Consider the following 23,515-nt stretch of genomic DNA (forward strand, 5'->3'; position numbering starts at 1 on the left):
TGTTTAATGCTGATTTTTCTGTTTTTGATTAGGATTTTTTTTTCATTTAAGAATCATCTGAAAGGTGGTAAGTCAAATAAAAACTGGGAGTTCTTTAGAAACTTTTTAATAGCTCTGGGAAATATTTTATTGACATTTTTGAATGTAAAATTTCTGAATAATATTGTTTAGAAGTATAATTTAAAAAATATCAACTTTCAGTTTTCTGCAAACACTTTAATTTCTTATGTACTCTTAGTCTAGTTGTCAAAAGGCAAGGCACTCAGACTTTGCCCATCCCTTATTTATAATAGTCATGGGCTATGGCGATTATATGTCGCAGTCTGTAATGTTCTCTCTTGATTAAGAGGGGGACCTCACCTTCATCTGAATGGTCTCCCACTGGGACCTATAGCCTCTGGGGGCTGCACTTATATATTGAAGAACAGGGCAGTTACCGATTCTTGTCTATCTCTTTTGTTGATGTGTGTCGCTAACTAGTTTCTCACTGATAAAGTACACTTCTCAAATCATGGACTTTCCAAGGACAGTTTTAGTAAAGCAGTGTTGCATCCTTCTATTTCAATTAAGTGTGTTTTATTCGGAATGGATTTTTCTCCCCATTTTCTATGGGAAACAGCAACTCTTGTTTTAGATCACTTTAAGAGCCACAGAGTGTCTGTGGCCTGATTTAGAGCACAATCCTGTGAGATGCGACATTCCCTAATCTCTAGTGCTGAGGATTCCTAGCAAGATGCAGGATCAGGCCTTGAGGAAACAGGCTATTTCTTACACAAAAAATGTTTATTGCAACATCTCTAATGAAATAATCTATGTACAGTTAGGACTCTATTCACAAATGTAAGCAACATTTTGCATGGATTTTGTGTAAATTATTCTTGCAGCAATTGCACACGATTTTTGTGCAAACAGCTGGCATGCAGCAGGATAGGTGGAAAACAACATCCAAAGAGAGAGGAGAAAAAAGGAATATAGACATTAACTCTATAAATAAAACCTAGGAACAGCTAATTTACACGGCTGATAATTTGCCTCCTCAGTGATATTAGCACCATTACATGGTAGTAATTTTCACATCAATTAATTATTAATAGTGGTTTCATTTTATTTGGTTTCTGTCAAAAGTGGGTACAGAAGTAATTGTTATCATTTCCTTCTGTGCAGGGGCAGGAGTAAATATCAATTATACAATCCTACTTTCCATGCGTTTCAGTTCTCCTATTCCCCATTTCAGTAAAACAGGGCACTGAGAAAATACAAAATCTTGTTTAGAGCATCCACGTTTGCCCTGGATTCTCTATATAGACTCTAGTGCCACCAAATTTTTGCTGTAAGATGAAACTGGGGATTCTCTTCTTGGCATATAAACATCAGAAGGAAGCCCCCAAATGCATCATCATCTGAACGCACACAGTAGCATTTACAGAAGTGAATAACTAGGCAGCAGAGACTGTCACACATGAGAGTATCTGGAATTTAGCGAATGGCTTTGTGTACTCTTGTAGATGAATCATCCATTACTTACCATACTCTGTGCGCATGCCAGTGTGTTCACTTTGTGTCGTTCAGTGTCTGCTTAATGCAAATACAAAGCCTTACACAGCTAACTGGCCGCAGATGGCCATCCATCATATACAGTTTAAAAAATTGGTGCAAACATAAAACTCAAATATTTGTGAATAGAGCCTTTATAATTTTCTCACATTTGATTTTAGGAATCACAGTTTTTGAATGTTATTTGTTATTGATAACAATGATTGAATAAAAATGTTTTGATCCAATTTCTCAAAGCTGTGTCATTCAGCAAATATTTAATATGCTGAATCCAAATGAAAAACAAAAGCAATTTATTTTTCTACCTCCTTTACACATAGAAATTAAATGGTGGCTAGAAACTGAAGGTTTCAAGTTATAAATGGAAACTGCGTTTTTATTAAATGTGAAAACATGTACCCAAGAAAAGGGCATACACCTTTATACATTTTTATGGCAAGTTTTCCCATTACATGAGAGGCTTCCTTATATATTTTAAACTTAAATGATGAACAGTAACCAAACGTGAGTTTGGATAAAAAATGCACAGCTGTTAACTGTTTTAATGAAAAAATATGAATGCACAATTTAAAACAAGATGAAAGGACACGTTCACAGAAATATTTTAGGAAGCTGTGGAGAGAGGTTTGAGAAATTAAGAAACAGAAGAAAGCCAAATCCCATTCCAGGTATCAATTAAACTGATGCATAAATACACTCTTGCATTGATAAAAAATAAAGTGTCTATTCAGAGAAGACTCAAGAATGAACAATTTAGGCTCCAATCCTACAAATCCTTATACATATGCTTAACTTTAAGCCTGTGAGGCATCCCATTGACTTCATGTGTTTGCAGGATCAGAGTTTTAGTACGTTTTTTGAGTGGAAAGTCCAATTATTAATTCTAAATTTATTACCGTAACAAGTTGCAAATATGATAATATTGGTAAATTGAACTACCGGTAACGTGTGCAGTCAAAGCAATGATTTGTACCTATGAAGAGCTCATTGGACTCTTTCCCTTCATAACCAACATCATTTTGTTGATTTTAACCTGCCCTTTACATTTTGCTGTACCTATGTATATGGCTAACTAAGATTACAAGCCAAATAAAACCATGTATTTCTTGCAATTGGGGGAGGAATCCTGCAAACCTGCTTCTCACATGAGCAGTTGCATCAAGACTTCAATGGGACAACTTACATGAGTAAGGGCTTGCACCACCAGACCAATCATGTCTGGAGAAACAAAGGAAGTTACATACACAACGTATTTAAGCATAACTCATTTACATTTCAGGGCTGGACTGAATGTTTTATATCTGTTTTTTGCACCATGAAATATTGAGATAGATCCTTAATGTGATCATTTGCTAATATTAAATTGCCGCAAACATCAGCTTGTTTGAAGAGAAATGAGTTGTCACTTATACGGAAGGGAGTTTAACAGTTTTTATTTGCAAGCTATGTGCTTCAACATGATTCCCACCCTCAAAGCCACCCAAACAAACCGAAATGGGATTGGAACAGGTGCTATCAGGTGCTACATCATCACTTGCAATTTACTTCTGCTGGCAATTTTATTTTTGCATCATTAATCTCTAAATTTGTTGTGCTCTCCAACTTTCAATGTATAGGACCAAATCTTGCAGAATTTAGCCCATATTTAACAACAACAAAAAATACTAGAGTTGGCTAGGAACAGAGCTAAAATACTTAACAAATAATTAAATGATCCAGGAAATAGACATCAGTGCAATATTTATCAGCTGAAAAGTCATTATATCAAGGGGAAAAATTAAAATATACAACTCTGAATATTGTAACAGCTGGTCCCTCATTAAATTACCCATCTAATTCCAAACCCTCTCTACATACAGTATTTCATCTGCTAATCATGGGACAGGGGAAAATCCAAATGTGTTTTAGCCACTGTAGGAATTTGTTATCCTTCCGACGCAAAGATTCCAGCCTCATGGAGTATGGTGTCCAGTTTTGGGCACCACACTTCAAGAAAGATATGGACAAACTGGAGAGAGCTCACAGGAGAGCAACACAAATGATCAAAGGTTTAGAAAACCTGACCTATAAGGAAAGTTTTAAAAAACTGCATGTTTAGTCTTGAGAAAAGACGACTTGGGGGGGACCTGATAACAGTCTTCAAATTTAAGGGCTGTTATAAAGAGGATGGTGAATAATTGTTCTCTGTGTCCACAAAAGTTAGGGCAAGAAGTAATTGGATTAATTTGCAGCAAGGGAGATGAGGTCATATATTAGGAAAATCTTTCAAATTAGAAGGATAGTTAATTACTGCAATAGGTTATTAAGCGTTGTTGTGGAATCCCTGTCATCGGAGGTTTTTAAGAACAGGTTTAACGAATGCCTGCCACAGATGGTCTAGGTATACTTAGTCTTCCCTCTCGAGGTCCCTTACAACCCCATATTTCTATGATTCATACAGAAAAAAGTTTTTAATCACCTCTGCTAGTTTGAGCTACTCAAAATAATTATTTAAACTAAAATATTTCCCTTTAAAATACAAAGCTCATAGGGGGATGGATGTCTCAGATTCATGGGAAATGGTGTTTTTCACCTATGGGTCACTACTTCAAAACTGGAGCAGGTTGGTGACTGAAAGTTATTACTATAGTTGATTGTCTAATAAGCTGGTGGTCCAATTCCTAATGAGCAGGCTTCCAAATAAAAATTGGCAACTGTGGCACTCAGCAGAGAGGCTAATGACTTCATGAACTGGAGACAGAACTACTCTCTCTCTTTTAAATGGTAGGCCCTCCAGAGCAAGTTTGAGGCACATTACCGGGGCAGTATGGGGTGCACAAAAGACTAGTCTCAAGGGCTTTCAAATCCAGCACCTTTCATGAACTCTAAATTCATTTTAAAATAAATTGAGGAGCAACACAGAGCTCAACTTCAGTTCTTCACACGCAAATTTGCTAGCAAAATAATATAAGTGCCCTAACTATATATAAAAATATTAAGGTACTTTTTCATGTACATTTCAGGCAGCCTATTTTTCTTGTGATTCACAACCTCTTTCACCCACTCCTTTTTTTAATGACTATAAAAGGGGAGTTATTGTCTCCACAAAACCTTTGTGTGGAAATAAAATATGGACATGAAAATTCCTTCGAACATGTTTACACAGACAGTGAAATCCTGCTTCCATTGAAATCAGAGGCAAAACTCCTACTCATTTCAATAGGACCAAGATTTCAACTGGCATCTCTACAGAGAGAAAGAAAACCCACTATTCCCTGCTTTCGATGTTCTAAGGCTCCATCTCGTCTCTTTTAAAATATTTTACTGAAAAAAAAATGTTTGGCAAATCAGGCCTTACTCTTCTCCATACTAAAAAAACACATAAAAAGACCACTATCTTAAAACCTAGTGCGAAAGCTGACCTGTTGCCCTTAATTTAGCATTACTTCCAGATCCGGACAATTTGCATCTGACAATGCTGGTGAATAAGCATAAAAACAAACAGCAGTTACAGTACACATCAACATCTAGTGCAAGAGAAACACCAGTGGGAGGAAAAAAATCAGTGCTTGGAAATAAAATTTTCTTCCATCTCAATTTTGGTCTCTATATTGCAAACTTATAAAAGAGATTTGTAAGCAAAAGTAAGTTAACAAACAAAAAACCCGATACAAATTTGAAAGCTAAAGGCGTCCTTTGAGTATGTTGCATATTTAGCAAATACAACTATTATTCCCTGTGGCTTAGCTGCAGAACGTGTGTATGTATGACATAAGCACCTGATCCTGCCAACATGTATGTGAGTAACTTTACTTATGTATGTAAACTTTTGCAGGATCATTCTCTAAAAAAGGAAGGTAAGAGTGGCTGAGATCATTACTTATGTGTGATGAAGTTTGTCATAACAACTCAAGAGATGCATCGGATGATCAAATGGGTCTTTTTCCATCTCTAATTATGTAGAGCCCTGATCGTTCAAAGACTTAAGCACATGTGCAACTTTACATAGCTGAGTGGTCTCACTGGAGTCTATGTGACTACTAAGGTGTGAAAAGATTTGCGCATGTTTAATTCTTTGCAGGACTAGGATCTATAATTCCAACCTAAGTACTGTAGGGGCTGATCCTGATCCCTTTGAAGTCAATGACAAAATTCTAATGGACTTTAGTGATGCAGGATCTAGCCCATTACTCAGCAGTTTAATTTAACACAAATGTTTTGGAAGGGACTGGAAAAGGAGGCGAGAACACAAGAAGTTGAGGTTGTGCTACAAGTGGGATAAAATTGGGATAAAATCACAGGAAAAAATTCTGTGTTGCCAGAAGCATATCATACTATTGTAGGTAAACTAGGAGAAAATATTTTGACAGTGATTTTACCTTTAAAATTATAGTCCTGAAAATTTAGTACATTTTTGACAGTTCTATTTTAAGGGATATGATTTCTATTTTATATTCTGGTTTGCATCATTTTTATTTAATGGTCATATTTATTCCCCCATGAAGGAATCCATAAACTAAACAGTTCCTGGTAATGTAAAACTAAAAGAGAAAAAGGAAATGTATACACAAAAGGTGTTATTTCATTTATCTGGTAAATACTAAGGTTGTGAGCACATTTAACTTGACCATGGTGAGTAGTCCTACTGATATCAATGAGACTACTCACAGTAGTCAAGTTAAATACATGTGTGTTGCAGGATTGGGGGTCTAATTTTGAATTTTCAAAAGATGAATAAATGAACTCAAACTCAATAATAACCAGGAGTAAAGTAAACAACCATATCAATACTTTTATCTAATTTAAGGTTACAAATGATCATTATTATTATTATTTTTAACTAAAGGTAAATTCTCATAAAATTTTTAAAATTTGAAGCCTGGTGCCTAAGAAGAGATTAATCTTTATGTAGTTCCAACAGTGGGGTAAAAGACATTCCAATTTTATTCATTTATATGCTCACAGGGAATTTGATCTGCTCCTGACACATGCAGTGATGTGCGTCTACCTGCACACTGACCCAATAACATGCAACCCTTTATCAATTTAAGGGCAAAATTCTCCTCACAAATCTGCAGGTGAGCACCATATTTTAGGGATGTCCCACTGAGGTGTGAATTTTGAGGGTGAACATTGCTTGGTATCTGCAGAATGAATTTAATTCGAACACTTTGTACCTGAGGTACTGAACATCACCTTTTTTCATACCATGCAGGTACAACCTTTCATTTTAAATGTAATATAATCTTAGATTTTAGAGCTTTACATTAAGGGATAGGAGACTCCCCCATTTTCTTCGATGGTGCAGGAAGCCATATAATCACTCTTCTTTTTCCCCCACTATCTCCAAAGTTTGGAAATACAGTATATTGATTTCCTTATAAAAAGGCTCAGACCTCTGTTCCTGTTCTGTTTCTGGTATAAGGGCATGAGCCTTCCAACATTCCTTGCATGGGAAGTACCCACAAAATACTCAGTCATTTTGGTTCACTAATGTGATTCTGTACTGGAAAGTTTCTAAGGAGTTCAGCTCTAGTATTCCTGGTGAAAAATAACAAATCAAGTACAGTCCTGATTATCTGAATCACTTGGCAGACACTAAATATGTTCTGATAATCAGGACTATGGATAATTGGGAGTCAGCCAAGAATCAACAGAAAAGGGAGACAAGCTGGTAGTTTGTTAGAAAAAGAGGTTTCAGTAATAGGGATTGTATTGTATTTCTACTTGCCACCATGCACATGGAAGATCAGGCTAAAGGAAAAACTTATTTCCAAGGACTGAAGAAGCCCTGCCACATTATTGCTAGGTTCCATAGCAACTGGAGCTCACTTACAGCAACTTTAAAATACTCTGGATAAACTGAGAGTCTTGTAGCAAACTCAGTCTTCCATTTAAAGTAGATTTTGCAGATATTAGGCCTTATTTGAGGAAGAAAAATAACCTTCAGTGCTCCTATTTTTAAAGGTACTAAGCACAAAAACAAAACAAAACAAAACCACAAAAAAACCCAACCACCACCAAAGCTAGGTGACAAATTATTAAATTTCCCCACAAAATTAAGATGAGCTTTCTTCTATTTCTTGAGAGAGTACAGTTTGAGATTCACAGGGTAACTGGTATGAAATACAAGTTTATGAAAGCCCTCTTATGAGCAATTTTATTCCTATCCATGATGGCAGACATTTACAAAATCAGAACAATTGACCATTTGGGTTCACCTTAAAAAATAACTTATAAAGCAGTGATATACGCAGCATAACAGTTCGGGGGGGGGGGGGGGGAGTGAGGGGGGCAAAGGGAACGCAAATTTTAATAGTTAAAATGTAAACGTGAAAAAAAGATGGAATAAAAGTCTCTATTTCTTATTTCTACTTAAGATGTCATGTGATACTATTTTACAAATGTCCTGCAGGTCTATATATGTATATGTGTGTGTATGTATGTCAATATAACATATCCACACACATATACATCTATCCGCACTTATACATACACAGATAATTGTTTGCAGTTCACTCTTGGGCAGTTCTGTTATGCCACTCTTTACAGTTGTTTGAATCATGTTTGGACCCACTTTCTTCACAAAACTGGGGAGATGGTAGGAAAAGATGGTGGGTCTGGTTGTGTCTGAGATCCTTTTGTTAAACTGTACACTGGGACTTGCAATTTTCTTCTGTAGTAGCTCTCTGAAGAGGGCCAACTCACTGCGGTCTGCATGAGGAGACTTGGTATGGATCACACACTCATTGTCATGCTGGGGGAGTACTGAAAAAGAGGAATCCACATTTTAACAACAATTATTTCACAGGTTACTAACATCCCTCCAGAAGCATAACAACACTAAGCTTGAATTTCAGGTCAGCATTCTCTTTCTCACACAGGTGATTTTAATCTTATCCTATAGTTGTACTGTAGTTTGTGTCAGGACTGCAGTGTAATTTGTAATGCATTTTACATTCATTGAATATATAACTTTATTTATATATAAAATACAACATAACTTATTAAATGAATAAGTAAAACTAGATTGGAGGGCAGCTTTCAGTTGCAGCTAAAGCTCCAGAGGACCCTATTGGCTAATGCTGTCTGCAGGGCCGGCTCTAGGCACCAGCAAAGCAAGCACGTGCGTGGGGCGGTACAATTCCAGGGGTGGCATTCCGTTTTTTTTGTTTGTTTTTTTTGCTTCAGCAGTTGCGCTCTCCAAGCTTGGGGTGGCAAATTTTTTGCTTGGGGTGGCAAAAATCCTAGAGCCAGCCCTGGCTGTCTGAACTTCCTTGGGTACTCTACCATTTCCTTCACTGCTCACTGTTAGACATCTTGGGGGCTGCATAGCCTGATAGAAGGTCCACTTGTGGACCAGGTACCCATCTGAATGGGCTCTGGCAAGGCAGTGGAGAGATGACACACTGGAATGAAATCAGACCTTTGGATTAATCTTAAATTCTACTACAGTATAGATTTTAGGAGGCTAGTTGCATCAAATTTCAGTGGCCATTCTTTATGCAAACTGGAAATACGTCTGTTAGTCTATAAGGTGCCACAGGACTCTTTGCTGCTTTTACAGATCCAGACTAACATGGCTACCCCTTTGATACTTAATTTTCTGTGGCATATAACTGATAGTATATGTCATTCTTTTAATGAATTTGGTTTGGTGAACTGGCCTCTGTCTGAGCTTTCAGATTGTCTGGACTGTCTGCATCAAGTAAAGCACTTTCTTGACTACACACGATTAAACTTGATGGGAATTTTGGTTATTGCTCTTTTGCAAATTTTGAAACATCACTCTTTTTGTGAAGACGTTTTGTACAAAGTCATTTTCACTACCATTTCAAATAATTCAAAGATGCTCTCTTCATAAAGAAACACGTACTGTAGCTAAAATATAAAAAAATTGCTTGTTCTTCATGCTCATGTTAATGTCTACCGAAGAAGCAAAACAAAAATTCAGTCTGATTTTCATGAAACTTGCCATGCCAATTGACCTTGGTATGAACTAGGAGAAAGTATTTTTAATCTTCATAGATACTGGGCTAAATTAATAGAGTTGTACTCACTTCTAACAGCAGTGAATGCCACTAAGAACAGAAGAGTTGAAGCCACTCAGCACTTCTGAAAAATCAGGACACTTCTATTTAGGAGCTTAAATGGGGATTTAGAAATCTAACTTGAGGCACCTGGGCATGAACATTTTGGTCATTACTTACTTTGGAAAGTATTTTAAATAATTTTTGTTTAGCCTCTACCACACAGCATTTTTAAGAGTTTTAAGAGTTTCCTTTGTCACAGAATGAACACTAGAGGGCATCTTTGTTTTTCTAGACCTAAAACCATGTCATGTTTTATGAAATAATAAGTCTTTTAGATTTTGTAGTGGTCTAATTATGTGCTTTCAGTGTAGATACAGTTCTGAAAGACATTTCTACTCTGGAAAACATACTACCCAAGGGGTCAAAGACTGGGCAATCACAAACTGAGAGACCACTTTGGAAAGATTAATAGAATATGAGGATCAACTACGCTGTTCAGATTTTGACTGACAAATGCACATCTCATCATGCATTTCTGAATATGCATATGATATGCCTGACTCTAGGATAATTATTACTCCTGTGCATCTTACTTTTGTTATGTACTGACCACTTAAGTTAGGGATAGAATTTCTGAAGTAACTCTCCGCCTCCTGGCTTTTAAAGTTTAAATTCAATCCTTGATATTATTTAGCACAATTTTTGTTCAGCGGATCAATATTATAATATTAGGGACTTGTAAAAATATAGACAAAAATTGTATTAAAGATACAACTGCTTTTCCTGAAAAGAGCCTGGGATTGAGTACCTGTCATATAGCAAAATAGTCAAAGAAATACTTACACTTTCACTCTGAAAAGGGTTTAGGAAATTTCCACCCATTTCACCATCATCTCTGGGAGTGCCAGGCTGATTACTCATGCTCATATTACTGGGAGAGTTCTGGTAAATAAGATTTAAAAATAAAGGGTAAGTATGTTGTAGATTTGAATTCCTTTCCTTGCTTCATAATGTTTGTCAAAACAGCACCTACACTACTCACTGGAATCTCTGAAAATGACACAGAATATATCTTGCCATCACAGCTCTGCACTACGTATAGTTGAATGAATGTTTGTAATCTGGAAAAAGCTGTTTCCCGCCTATAAAATAAATTACTTACCTGTAGTTCTTGTTCTCAGGTTAGGCCTGGAACATTTTCCCACTGAAGTCAGTGGAAAAACTATACTTGACTTCACTAGGAGCAAGATTATGCTCTGTAATTAAAACAAATCACTATTGTCCTGATTCAGCAATGTTCTTTAGCTTATGCGTAACTTTAAGTGCATGAGTAGCGTTCACATGCTTAAGTACCTTGCTGAATGAAGGCCTATATTTGGGGTCTCCTCCACTAGCGTGTGGTTGGTTGGGAATTACCCCAAGATCACAGTTATGAGCTGCTAAACCACTTCACCTGTGGATGTTATGCACGTACTATACCTGCTGCTGAATATAACTGACAGACACCATCCTGACTGTAAGATCCTTGGTGCTTATTATCACAATCTATAATCCATGAACAGCTCCCCCACACCAGCTGCCTTTCTCCCCTCCCTTCCTTTTCCCCCTATGACTTTAGGGGTGTTAATGGGCCACTTCACTTTGAATGGTCCCTTGACATACGTATTAACTACTTATGGTAAACAATCTGTTCCACCTTGTATTCAGCTATGACAATCTGAGTACTTTTCCCAGACCTCAAGAAGAGCTCTGTGTAGCTCAAAAGCTTGTCTCTCTCACCAACAGAAGTTGGTTCAATAAAACATATTATCTCACCCATCTTGTCTCTCTTAGAACAAAGAAGATACTTCACTCTAAGTCTATGTCTACACTAGCACTTTTGTCGGTATAACGTATGTCACTCAGCGGTGTGACATCAGTTACACTGACAGAAGCACCGGTGTGGACAGCACTATGTTGGTGGGAGATGCTCTCCCACCAACATAGCTACTGTCACTCTTTAGGGGTGGTTTAACTATGTCAACGAGAGAGCTGTGATGCTGTAAGTGTAGACATAGCCTAAACCCCTACTGTCAGGTGCTTCTAACTTTTTCAAAAGCTAGTCTTTGGGCTGAAATTTCTTCTGCTTCCCTCCAGCTAGAGCAAGGTAATGTATGGTTGAATAAAGTGAACCCTGCAGTTTGATTCAGCATGGTTTTGCCATGAAACAACCTTTTCATGTTAGTGTTAGTGGAGGTATGAAACTAATGAACTTAAACCTCCAAGGGAACAGTTTGCCATCTTCATCCTGGGAATTATCTACTTCCCTTCTCTCAATGTAGGCATTCTGCAATAAGCGTGGAGGTGGCCTTTCAAGAGCTCATGCTCTAGAGAACCTACAAGTTCTGGCACTTCGCTTGCTACGGTATGTAGCTAGGGGGTCTCTGCTAATAGGTTAACTCCAATTGACGTCAGTGGGGACAAGACTGGGCCCTATAATTTTAATAGCTCACTATAGTTTTTAGTTTGTGCTACCAGTGTGCTTAATAACCTCAAAGTAGCTCAAAGTTATGAGCTACTAAACCATTTTATCAGTGGACATTTGATACAGGTGTTTTGCATAGCTTTACTTTTGGCCCAAAGTTGCATGTTTTCTTCAGAAAGCTTTAAAAATCTTGTTAGTTTTTAAAAAAAGTTATTTAAATGTGTTAAGGGTGTTTTTCACGCTTTAAGACAATAGTTCTATTGTGTTTTTTCACTTGGGTAACAAAAAGGGTTTTGTTTTAAAAGTTAAATGGAGCAAGTGTGCATTATTATTAAGGAACACTGATTTCTCATGTGTGAAAATAGCTGGTTGAGAAATAAAGAAGTAACAAAATGTAACAGTATGGTGCTTGAGTGCAGTATGTTACTTTCCTTTCTGAATTAACTATGCACTGATTGCCAGGTAGCAGCTGGCATGAGTATGCCTGTATGTGGAAAGCTCAGGGATTGGCAACCTTCGGCACGTGGCTCGCCAGGGTAAGCACCCCGGTGGGCTGGGCTGGTTTGTTTACCTGCCACTTCTGCAGGTTCGGCCGATCGCAGCTCCCAGTGGCCGCGGTTCGCTGCTCCAGGCCAATGGGGGCTGTGGAAAGCGGCGTGGGCCAAGGGATGTGCGGGCCAGTGCTTCCTGCTGCCCCCATTGGCCTGGAGCATTGAACCACGGGAGCCGCAATCGGCCGAACCTGCAGACGTGGCAGGTAAACAAACCGCCCAGCCCACCGGGGTGCTTACCCTGGTGAGCCACGTGCCAAAGGTTGCTGATCCCTGGGATAGCTACACATTCACAGAAAAATACATTCATGTCAGTGATTCAAAATACATGTAAGACCTTTCAAATAAATGCACTCTGTACTCAGTGGGTTTGACTCTTTGATTGAAACAAATGCAGACGGGGTGAAATTCCACTTGTTGGAGAAAGGTCACTGTCAGGTGCTAGATCACAGAAGACCTGTAGTATCCCTCTTGGGTGAGGAGGGCAGCCTCCATATCTACTGTGCAGAAGGGCTCTGAGGTGGCTCAAAATATGCTGGTGGGCAGGCCAGGGGGAGGGGTTACTGGAGCTCTGCTTACATGGATCCCGATACCAGAAACATCCCCATGTGGGACAGAAGTACAGCAACTGCTACTCCAGCTTGAAGGCTGCATCAATGACTATGGAGGGGTGCAGAGAAGTTGGGGGCTATGGATTATATCCACCCCCAACCACTAGGCTCCAATTTACATCTGCGTTGTGGGTGGGGAGGAGTTGTGAGTTTCAGGCATAAAACATTTATTATAGCAATCACGGTTCTTCCTTTTTCATTTTTAACCAAAAACTTAAATGCAAAAAAACTGTCAATGTAATATGACTGTTGAGATTGTATATGTACAAATGCCAGGAGGCTCAAAGTTTGGAAAATCACATCAAACCTAATGTAGTCATCTATCACATACCATATATTCTATCAAGTCATGTAAGTTAACACTATATAGCGTAGCACAAAATACTACATTTGCGCAAAGGGATCAAGTTACCCTTGCTATGAGTATCATAACTCAATTTGTCATCTTTGTGCATGTTAAATCTCAACTGCATTAACATCTGTTTAATACAAAGATTTTTTAAAAGCTTGTTTATATCAGAACACATTCTTCTATTAAAATAAATGCACAGAAACATCATTCAGTGAGTTAAGGTTGAATGAGGACACACTCCAACCAATTTAGAATCCAAAAAGCAAGTTAAGGGAAAAGTCTCCTGCATTCCTTGCCACTCTCATATAACCTACAGCGATATTGATAACATGCTCCAACACTCTACAAGCCTTTCACTTCTGCATCCATGCAGATACTGAAAAACAATATGACTCCAGCTTAATCAAACTCAAACTTTGGTGCAAAACCTTAACAATGGCTAAAACGCTTTTCTATCAACAAATCGGCACATCTAACTGTCACACACTTAATACATTTAGAAAGTTATTCTGCCTTAACATTGCTGAGGTTGCTGTTAAATGTTTGCCCCCAGCTCCCGCAGAGTCAGAATTTTACCCTAAGTAGCCGTGTAAGGGCAAATATGGTGGGTTAAGCGTGGTATGTTTCTTTCCCATTATGAAGAAAAAATTTAAAATCATGATACAAACATCACCTAGGTATAACTGATACTGTATTTATCAGCACATGAAGAGCAGCATGTGGTGCAAGTCACAGATCTCAGAGTGCTTTAGTTTTTTTGCAAAAGGTGACCAAAAGGTGGTGAAACAACCCCCCCAAACTATAAAAATTGGTAATTTTGCTACTTACTATTCTTTCTGTATCAAACCAATTTTCATCAGACAACCAGGAAAAATTAAATTATTGTTTAAAGTTTACTTTCTGTGTTTGGGTTTTTTCCATTTTATTTATTCAAATGAAGGTTTTAAATTTCTGAATCAACATTAACTGTGGAGTCATGACCAGTGACTCCATAATATGTAAGCTGCTGTTAGGTATAAAATAGTGTTAGGTATAAAAAGTTAAAAAGCAGCTAAACCATTGTAAAATTTATTTTATGTGATCTTTCAGCACTTTTGTTTATTCCTTAGAGATCTACCCCTATTTTATCTTTCTGTTTTTCCCTGTGTAGCACTGAACTTTGAAATTCTGCATTCACTACAATATGCCTGCCCCAAGGATTCAAATTCCTGACATAAATGCTTTCATACCAACTCTTGCTGGCCTCTCTGACAGCCAGTATGGAGCCTAGTGCAGCTGCATGAGCAAAGCCTCCAAAGCAAGTTTTTCTTCGATGACTGCACAAATTCCATTGGTAATTCAAGAAGTTTTGGTTATTAGTAGAGCTGTCAAGCGATTAAAAAAATTAATCGTGATTAATCGCACTGTTAAACAATAATAGAATACATTTAAATATTTGTGTATCTTTTCTACATTTTCAAATATATTGATTTCAATTATAACAACAGAATACAAACTGTACAGTGCTCACTTTATATTTATTTTTTATTACAAATATTTGCACAAAAGAAATTGTATTTTTCAATTCACTTAATACAGGTATTGTAGTGCAATCTCTTTATCATGAAAGTTGAACTTGCAAATGTAGAATTATGTACAAAAAAACCTGCATTCAAAAATAAAACAATGTAAAACTTTCGCGCCTATTTCAGTCGTACGTCAGCCAATCGCTCAGACAAACAAGTTTGGTTACAATTTTCAGGAGATAATGCTGCCCTCTTCTTGTTTACAATGTCACTTGAAAGTGAGAACAGGCATTTGCATGGCACTGTTGTAGCCGGCATCGCAAGATACTTATGTACCAGATGCGCTAAAGATTCATATGTCCCTTCATACTTCAACTACCATTCAAGGGGACATGAGTCCACGCTGATGACGGGTTCTGCTCGATAACGATCTCATCTGAATCAGATGCCACCAGCAGAAAGTTGATTTTCTTTTTTGGTGGTTCAAGTTCTGTAGTTTCCACATCAGAGTGTTGCTCTTAAAGCATGCTCCACACCTTGTCCCTCTCAGATTTTGGAAGGCACTTCAGATACTTAAGCCTTCTCACACTGGTACCTTCTTTGTATTTTGTCAAATCTGCTGTGAAAGTGTTCTTAAAATGAACAACATGTGCTGGGTCATCATCCGAGACTGCTATAACATGAACTATATGGCAGAATGCTGGTAAAACAGAACAGGAGACATACAATTCTCCCTCAAGGAGTTCAGTCGTAAATTTAATTAACGCATTATTTTTTTAAAAAGCGTCATCAGCATGGAAGCATGTCCTCTGCAATGGTGGCCAAAGCATGAAGGGGCATACAATACCTTGCAATGTCGGCTACAAAAGTACCATGCGAAAGCCTGTTCTCATTTTCAGATGACATTGTAAATAAGAAGCAGGCAGCAGTATCTCCCATAAATGTAAACAAACTTGTCTGTCTTAGCGATTGGCTGAACAAGAAGTAGGATTGAGTGGACTTGTAGACTCTAAAGTTTTAAATTGTTTTAAAAACAATTTATTATTATGTAACAATAAAAACTACATTTGTAAGTTACAATTTCACAATAAAGAGATTGCACTACGGTACTTGTATGATTTGAATTGAAAAATACTATTTCTTTTGTTTACCATTTTTACAGTGCAAATATTTGTAATAAAATAATAATATAAAGTGAGCACTGTACACTTTGTATTCTGTGTTGTAACAGAAATCAATATATTTGAAAATGTAGAAAAACATCCAAAAATATTTACTAAATTTCAGTTGGTATTCTATTGTTTAACAGTGCGATTAATCACAATTAATTTTTTTAATCACGATTAATTTTTTGAGTTAATCGCGTGAGTTAACTGCGATTAATCAACAGCCCTAGTTATTAGTGCCTCTCTTATATGCACAATTGCAGTTCTCTTGTTTCCTCTACCTCAGTCCACCTCATAAACACTTTATACTTTGCCACTCGGTCAGTCAATTATAACCTTTTCTACACACTGTAACAATGAACTGATCTGACGTAAAATGTATTCTAGCAAGTCTGGGCTAATTTCTACACCTCATGCACAAGATGATCAGCCTCACTAAGATGCTTTTTTATTCCATTCAGGTCTTGTGTCAAGCAGAACTCACTGGGCTTGAGGAACTAGCAACAAATGCAAAAATGTGTGCAACTGCACACTCAATTTTCACAAACAATTTCTGTGATAACATCTGTAATATGGAAACTTGCATATACAATTCTCCCTCAAGGAGTTCAGTCGTAAATTTAATTAACGCATTATTTTTTTAAAAAGCGTCATCAGCATGGAAGCATGTCCTCTGCAATGGTGGCCAAAGCATGAAGGGGCATACAATACCTTGCAATGTCGGCTACAAAAGTACCATGCGAAAGCCTGTTCTCATTTTCAGATGACATTGTAAATAAGAAGCAGGCAGCAGTATCTCCCATAAATGTAAACAAACTTGTCTGTCTTAGCGATTGGCTGAACAAGAAGTAGGATTGAGTGGACTTGTAGACTCTAAAGTTTTAAATTGTTTTAAAAACAATTTATTATTATGTAACAATAAAAACTACATTTGTAAGTTACAATTTCACAATAAAGAGATTGCACTACGGTACTTGTATGATTTGAATTGAAAAATACTATTTCTTTTGTTTACCATTTTTACAGTGCAAATATTTGTAATAAAATAATAATATAAAGTGAGCACTGTACACTTTGTATTCTGTGTTGTAACAGAAATCAATATATTTGAAAATGTAGAAAAACATCCAAAAATATTTACTAAATTTCAGTTGGTATTCTATTGTTTAACAGTGCGATTAATCACAATTAATTTTTTTAATCACGATTAATTTTTTGAGTTAATCGCGTGAGTTAACTGCGATTAATCAACAGCCCTAGTTATTAGTGCCTCTCTTATATGCACAATTGCAGTTCTCTTGTTTCCTCTACCTCAGTCCACCTCATAAACACTTTATACTTTGCCACTCGGTCAGTCAATTATAACCTTTTCTACACACTGTAACAATGAACTGATCTGACGTAAAATGTATTCTAGCAAGTCTGGGCTAATTTCTACACCTCATGCACAAGATGATCAGCCTCACTAAGATGCTTTTTTATTCCATTCAGGTCTTGTGTCAAGCAGAACTCACTGGGCTTGAGGAACTAGCAACAAATGCAAAAATGTGTGCAACTGCACACTCAATTTTCACAAACAATTTCTGTGATAACATCTGTAATATGGAAACTTGCTTGTCTCAGTGACGTTTAAGTTAAAACCACCAGATGTAATTTAATTTTGCGTCATACTGTAAATTCCATGGGACTTAGTTAAAGTCCATAAATTGGCCCAAACTCACTCAAAAGATTCGTGAACAAGAGTGAACCTTTCGATGAAACAGCTCACGTTTTGAGTTTGTAATGAAACCAGGTGAGTTATGCGTGCTTTCAGGTTTGACTGCAAACACTTTTTACATAGCTCTGGACCTCTTGGACAGGTAACACAGATTGCTGCATCATCTTCTGATGCTCTGCTAAAAGGAAAAGCTAGAATTTTCACGACAGAATAATGACACCATATCTTGAAATCATATCCTAAAACTATATTTAGTGAGCTCAAAATCTCAATCTAAAACATGTAGGTTCTCCCAAAAGAAACTCATTTCATTCTTTTGAGAGATGGCTGAGAATTTCATTCTAGCATTTCAAATGAATAAAAACAAGTCATAAAATTTGGAATGAAACAATCCTTTAATTAATTTTTATCTTTATAGATCAAAAACACAAAAGTGAAGAATGATTAGTTTTTAACCAGTTATATCTGTACATGTCGAAGAAGCAGCACAGAATATTTTATATGGGCCTAATTCTAATACCTGTACTCATCGATTCCTCATTTAAATCAACCCTTAAATTAATAACCTCAGAGTTAGCAAATTTTTATAGAAAATATTGTGCATTCAAATACAGTATTATTTTTGTAGGTGCCAACCACTAATAGTTGAACATTCATATTTCATATACTGATAAACTGTTTCTACGCTCAAAATACTGTTTCTTCTGTCATTACATTTTAATTTAGTTTTTAGGGAATTGGAGTGGTGATTAAGGATATTAGCGTTGTCTTCTAAAGGTGAGAAAAGCTATGATACAATGCATAAAAATAATATCCTTATGACAAATCTCCAAATTTCTCTCTTCCCACATTTAACTAAGTTTGATTATTAAAACTGTATTCACTTGTTTTACCAATATGCAACAATGTAACAATTAATTAGTTTATAACTTGGATATACATTAATCACATGCAGTAATGACCATTATTATGTTCAGGGAAATATATAAATGAATTGGTTTAATAGTCCCTATTGACTATAAAGATTACTTTTAATCTTCCAACTAAGGCTGATTCTGCCTGAAAGAGTTGAAAGGCCCATAATACACATTTAGTTTGCAATCAGAAATGTAAAAAAAAAAGTTTTAACTACCAAAATTAAGTGATATTTAAATACAGTAAAATATAATGCTAAAATTAAATATATTTTATTACATACTCACTTTGGAAATACTGTCCATGTCTCCTGAGCCTTAAATTAAAACAAATAAATAAATAATCATTTAGATTAGTTTTGAACTGCATTCTCTAAGAGTTTATCATTTTCTGCACTTTGAAAAGACAGTATAACTGCAATGGGCTAACATATAGTTAGTTATGTTTGAGTTCTTCCCTTCCCACTAGTCTCAGGAAAATTCTTCAGTCATTATAGCGGTCTGTTAGGGTCTTCTTGCATGGTTGTGCCTGCAGTTTGTGTGGGAAGATGCCTCCTCTCTGCCAAAGGCAATCATAGTCCCTGTGCTCCGGGGCAAGGCAGGCACTGCTTTCTCTGTGTGGCCCCAGATATATACCTCACTGCAAAGTGGTAGGGAGAAGGACAAGTCACAGCATTGGACTCTACAGTGTTCTGCATTGGCATTCCTTAGGATGGGGCAGCCTGTACACTACCCTTACACACTGGGAAGCTCAAGGAGCTCCCCTGGGAGGTGAAGCTCTGCATTGCTCCTCTCCCATGGCAGTGCCTAAGTAGCAGCCCAATATTTACACTGTTGTAACTAGAGGAAATGGTAAACTTATCTATAGACAGCTAATGCTCCTGATGGAAAAAATAACCACAATTTTTAGTGCACTGTAGCCATTCAAGAGTATCTAAAAGAACTACTGTTGTATATTAAAAAAATTATAGTAGAAAATCTGTCATACTTAATTTGTTAAACACTGAATTATGCAATCATGTTTACTGATGAAAATACTAATCAAATGCTTAGTGCACATAAAGTTCTTCCACCATCACTTCAGTTGTAATTAATCTTATAACTAAGAAGTTATTGTCAGGCTACAATATATTACAGCAAAAGTTTGTGATGAAGTTCAAAAAAGAGTTTTTAATTGACTTGGAAATAATGTGCAATATTTTTAATTAAAAAATGAAGCCATTTTACAAAAAATATTCATAAAAGGTCTGCTGCAAAATCACAAGATAGCCTTATTCAAAGTAATCTAGGAAGTTCAGAGACATCCTCCATAAAGACTGTTGGGAATTTGTTATTGTTGAATTTTAATTCCTCAGGATCAGTTTGCTAAGAGAGGTTTTGGTGCATTCTTTCCTTAGCTTAAAATCCAATTTTCTCATTTTACCATAGCTTTCTCCACTCTCCTCCTCATTCTCATTCTTCCATGCATCTTGTCTAACAATCTTCAGTTTCTGGTTTAGATTCAGGCCTGAACTATGCTAACTTCTTCTGGCATAACCTGAAGTGCAGGGCAGAAAATCTGTGAGGAAGGGTCAGGGTTGAACAACTGCAAATTTTGTATAATTCTACAAGGCTCCTAACTCCCCCAGATATCACTACTTTTCAGAAATTATAATCTACACAGAGTCCGTGGCTCCTCAGGCCTATTGATGACTGAACAGCTTTGGAGCTTTGTAGGATTTCCATGTCTGCAGCCTGCAATCTACACTGTTTCCATTTCTTCTTCACTTCTTACCTGCATAGCTTTTATAATGTGTTCATTGGGCCAGACTGATATTATACAAAGAAAAATATAGCTAATAAATATTAAATGACCTCTAAAAGTTACCTAACATGGCTTTTCTATACATAAAAATATCATATCTGTAATGTCAGGTGTAATTTTGCAGGACAGTTCACATTTGGGGAGAAAGAAGAAAACATTTCAAACATTTCTCTGGCAGGCCAATGAAAAACGGAAGCTATTTGAAGCTGCTTCATGGGGATGAGCTATTAAAAGTAATGCTTGGGAGGTTGGATGAATGGGTAGAGTGCAAGTGAGACAGTTAAAACTGCACGATCAATATAATTTATCATTTGGTTTCACAATTTAATACACAGATATCAATAGACATGGTATATTGTCTCCATATATTATTTATATGATATATAAATATACAAATATGTAAGCACCTGCACCAATCTGTGATAAAGACATCTTCCGATTACTTGTGTTTTTGTGGGGGACTGAGGAAATAGGGAGGAGGAGAAAGCTTTTGTCATCTTCCACATTAGTTTAACATAGTGTACTATAGAACAGGTTTAAAAATTATATTCTGTTAGTATACAATATTTATAAGCGGCACCTTATTAGACCAGATACATAAGATTACATAAAACATTTTTGAACTTCTGATTGATGTTGATATAGTATTTCTAATTTTCAAATGATTTTATATACATCTCTACCCCGATATAACGCTTTCCTCGGGAGCCAAAAAATCTTACTGCGTTATAAGTGAAACCGCGTTATATCCAACTTGCTTTGATCCACAGGAGTGTGCAGCCCCGCTCCCCCCGGAGCACAGCTTTACCGCGTTATATCCGAATTCATGTTATATCGGGTCACATTATATCAGAGTAGAGGTGTACAATTGCCCACACTATTTAGAGTTGTGGTTATTGTGGAGTTACTCATAAAAAACAGTTCTAAAATCAGTATTCACTAGATTTGTTATCCTTACCTAAAGATCCATTCATATGATGTGATTCCATTCCACCCAATCCACCCATAGGTCCATCTGACCCTGGGCCCATTGGAAACTGTAAAAGGATTATGATAATATATTAAAATTGATATTAATGCATAAATATATTGCAGATAATTTAATAAAAACACAGTAATAAGCACAAAAATAGAAATGGAGAAAATGAACTGTATAGTCTATCTCTGAGTGGATTATTTTTATGTGATTTTCATTTACATTGTTTTCACTTCTTTTTTTCCAGCCTATACCTCAGTTACCATGTTCTGCACTGCTGGAGAATTCATGTCTGTGCAGAGAGTTAGCCCATGGCCTCTGTACCGCTTATGTCCTACTAAAGTACTACGGTTGGGGCTTTCAAAAGTCCTCAGTGATTACTAAAATCTGCTCCTGTTGAAGTTAATGGGAGTTTCACTATTGACTTCAATGAGAGCAGAGTTAGGCCAGTATAGACCACTTTTGGAAATCCCACCCTACCTGTGCTGAGCATCACAGCAGACTACAGCGCATTACCACTGCAACAATATAAAGTTCTGCCAGTTCAGCATTTGGATTTCACAGTTTATCATTAAACCTCAGTCTTCAAATTGAGAACACAGATATTTACAGCACTTCTAGATAAACATGCAATGAATTTCAATAAATTCACTACAATTAAACCATTACTTAAGTTCTTGTGGCCTTTTTTCAAATGGACCTCTAACTATGTGGTCCACATGCATAAATGATGTCTAAATTGAGGGCAAGGGTTAGAAAGAGAAGAAAGTTCTTTCTAAAAATCCAAGTTTTCATCACTTCCAGAATGGCTGGATGTAAAATAATCAGTGGTGTCATAGTTAATATTTAATGGTTGTCATTAAGCTTCATATTTAACACTACTCAAATGAACAAGGCAGATCTCACCCTTGAGAAAGCTATTGATTTTGTCCATCTATAGAACTGGTAATAAATAACTGACTGGGTCACATTCAGAAGTTTTCCTGGCATTATTAAGTAGAAACATATTTTTGTAATTAAAGTTTAAGTTCTGCACATACTAATGGTAGCTGATAGGGTGTACTACTGTGACCAGAACAGCATACCCAGGATGACAAATTTAGTTATCTACCTAACAGATTTACACGTACCGCTTAAAGAATTATATGCATAAATTTCAAGGTATTCAAGGTGCTAAAGGACTGTTGTGTATGTACCACAAGACTGATTTGAAATATTTCAGAGACATTAAAGATGCAGAAAAATATGAGTTTTGACAATGGGAAGCAAGTGATGTGTACCCACTCAAAATGGGAAAGATAAGCATGATTCAGATAAAATGAAGGTCTGGTGATTCAGTACATGAATCAAACAGGGCTTCACAGTGCCGAAAAATACACAATAGGTTCATATTTACATTAGATCTGTTGGGTCCAGGTGGTACTGCATTCATTAAAGTGTACATGTTGTCTCCAGAGTTAGTTGAATCTGAAACAAATATTTTAATTACCAAGCTGTGATTTGAGATAAAACTGCTCACCTACTACACTTTCTATCATTTTGTTAATATTTCTCCTATGTCTGAGCCAATGTTACACAGTGACAATATAGTGGAAGATTTCATTGCATCTCTATTCTTAGCCAAATGGCAGAGCTAAGAAAAGAAATAATTGCAATGCTACCTAAATGGCTTCTGTGACTACTTCTAGACTGAGTTTATGCATTATTGTTAACATGTCTATAAATCTTCAAAAATTTGTAACCACTTAGTTCCTAAAACACTTTTTCTAAAACCTCCAGATTACTTTACTAACTTTCTGCAGTCTCTGTGAAAGGAGAATTTCTCACTTACTAAATACTTTTATGCTCTAGTTTCCACCAGTGCTGATCAATGGGTAATGCCTCCTTAT

General features: G+C 36.6%; 1 protein-coding gene across 3 annotated transcripts in view; it reads right to left on the reverse strand.

Moving 5' to 3' along the window:
- Window positions 1-2,858: 2,858 nt before the first annotated feature.
- Window positions 2,859-23,515, reverse strand: part of SSBP2 (single stranded DNA binding protein 2) — a 256,126-nt gene continuing 235,469 nt past the window's right edge. The window contains exons 13-17 of one of the 3 annotated variants that reach the window (XM_039545650.1): window positions 23,023-23,093; window positions 21,609-21,687; window positions 19,135-19,163; window positions 10,410-10,508; window positions 2,859-8,301 (exon numbers count right to left, since the gene is read on the reverse strand). In XM_039545650.1, coding sequence (XP_039401584.1) covers window positions 8,272-8,301; window positions 10,410-10,508; window positions 19,135-19,163; window positions 21,609-21,687; window positions 23,023-23,093 — 308 coding nt within the window. In that variant the 3' untranslated portion in view covers window positions 2,859-8,271. Of the gene's footprint in view, window positions 8,302-10,409; window positions 10,509-19,134; window positions 19,164-20,268; window positions 20,384-21,608; window positions 21,688-23,022; window positions 23,094-23,515 lie in introns of those variants that run through there. The other 2 variants (XM_039545651.1, XM_039545652.1) reach the window with 2 other exon arrangements.

Source organism: Mauremys reevesii, linkage group 6 (assembly GCF_016161935.1).
Source record: "Mauremys reevesii isolate NIE-2019 linkage group 6, ASM1616193v1, whole genome shotgun sequence".
Taxonomy (NCBI): Eukaryota; Metazoa; Chordata; order Testudines; family Geoemydidae; genus Mauremys; species Mauremys reevesii.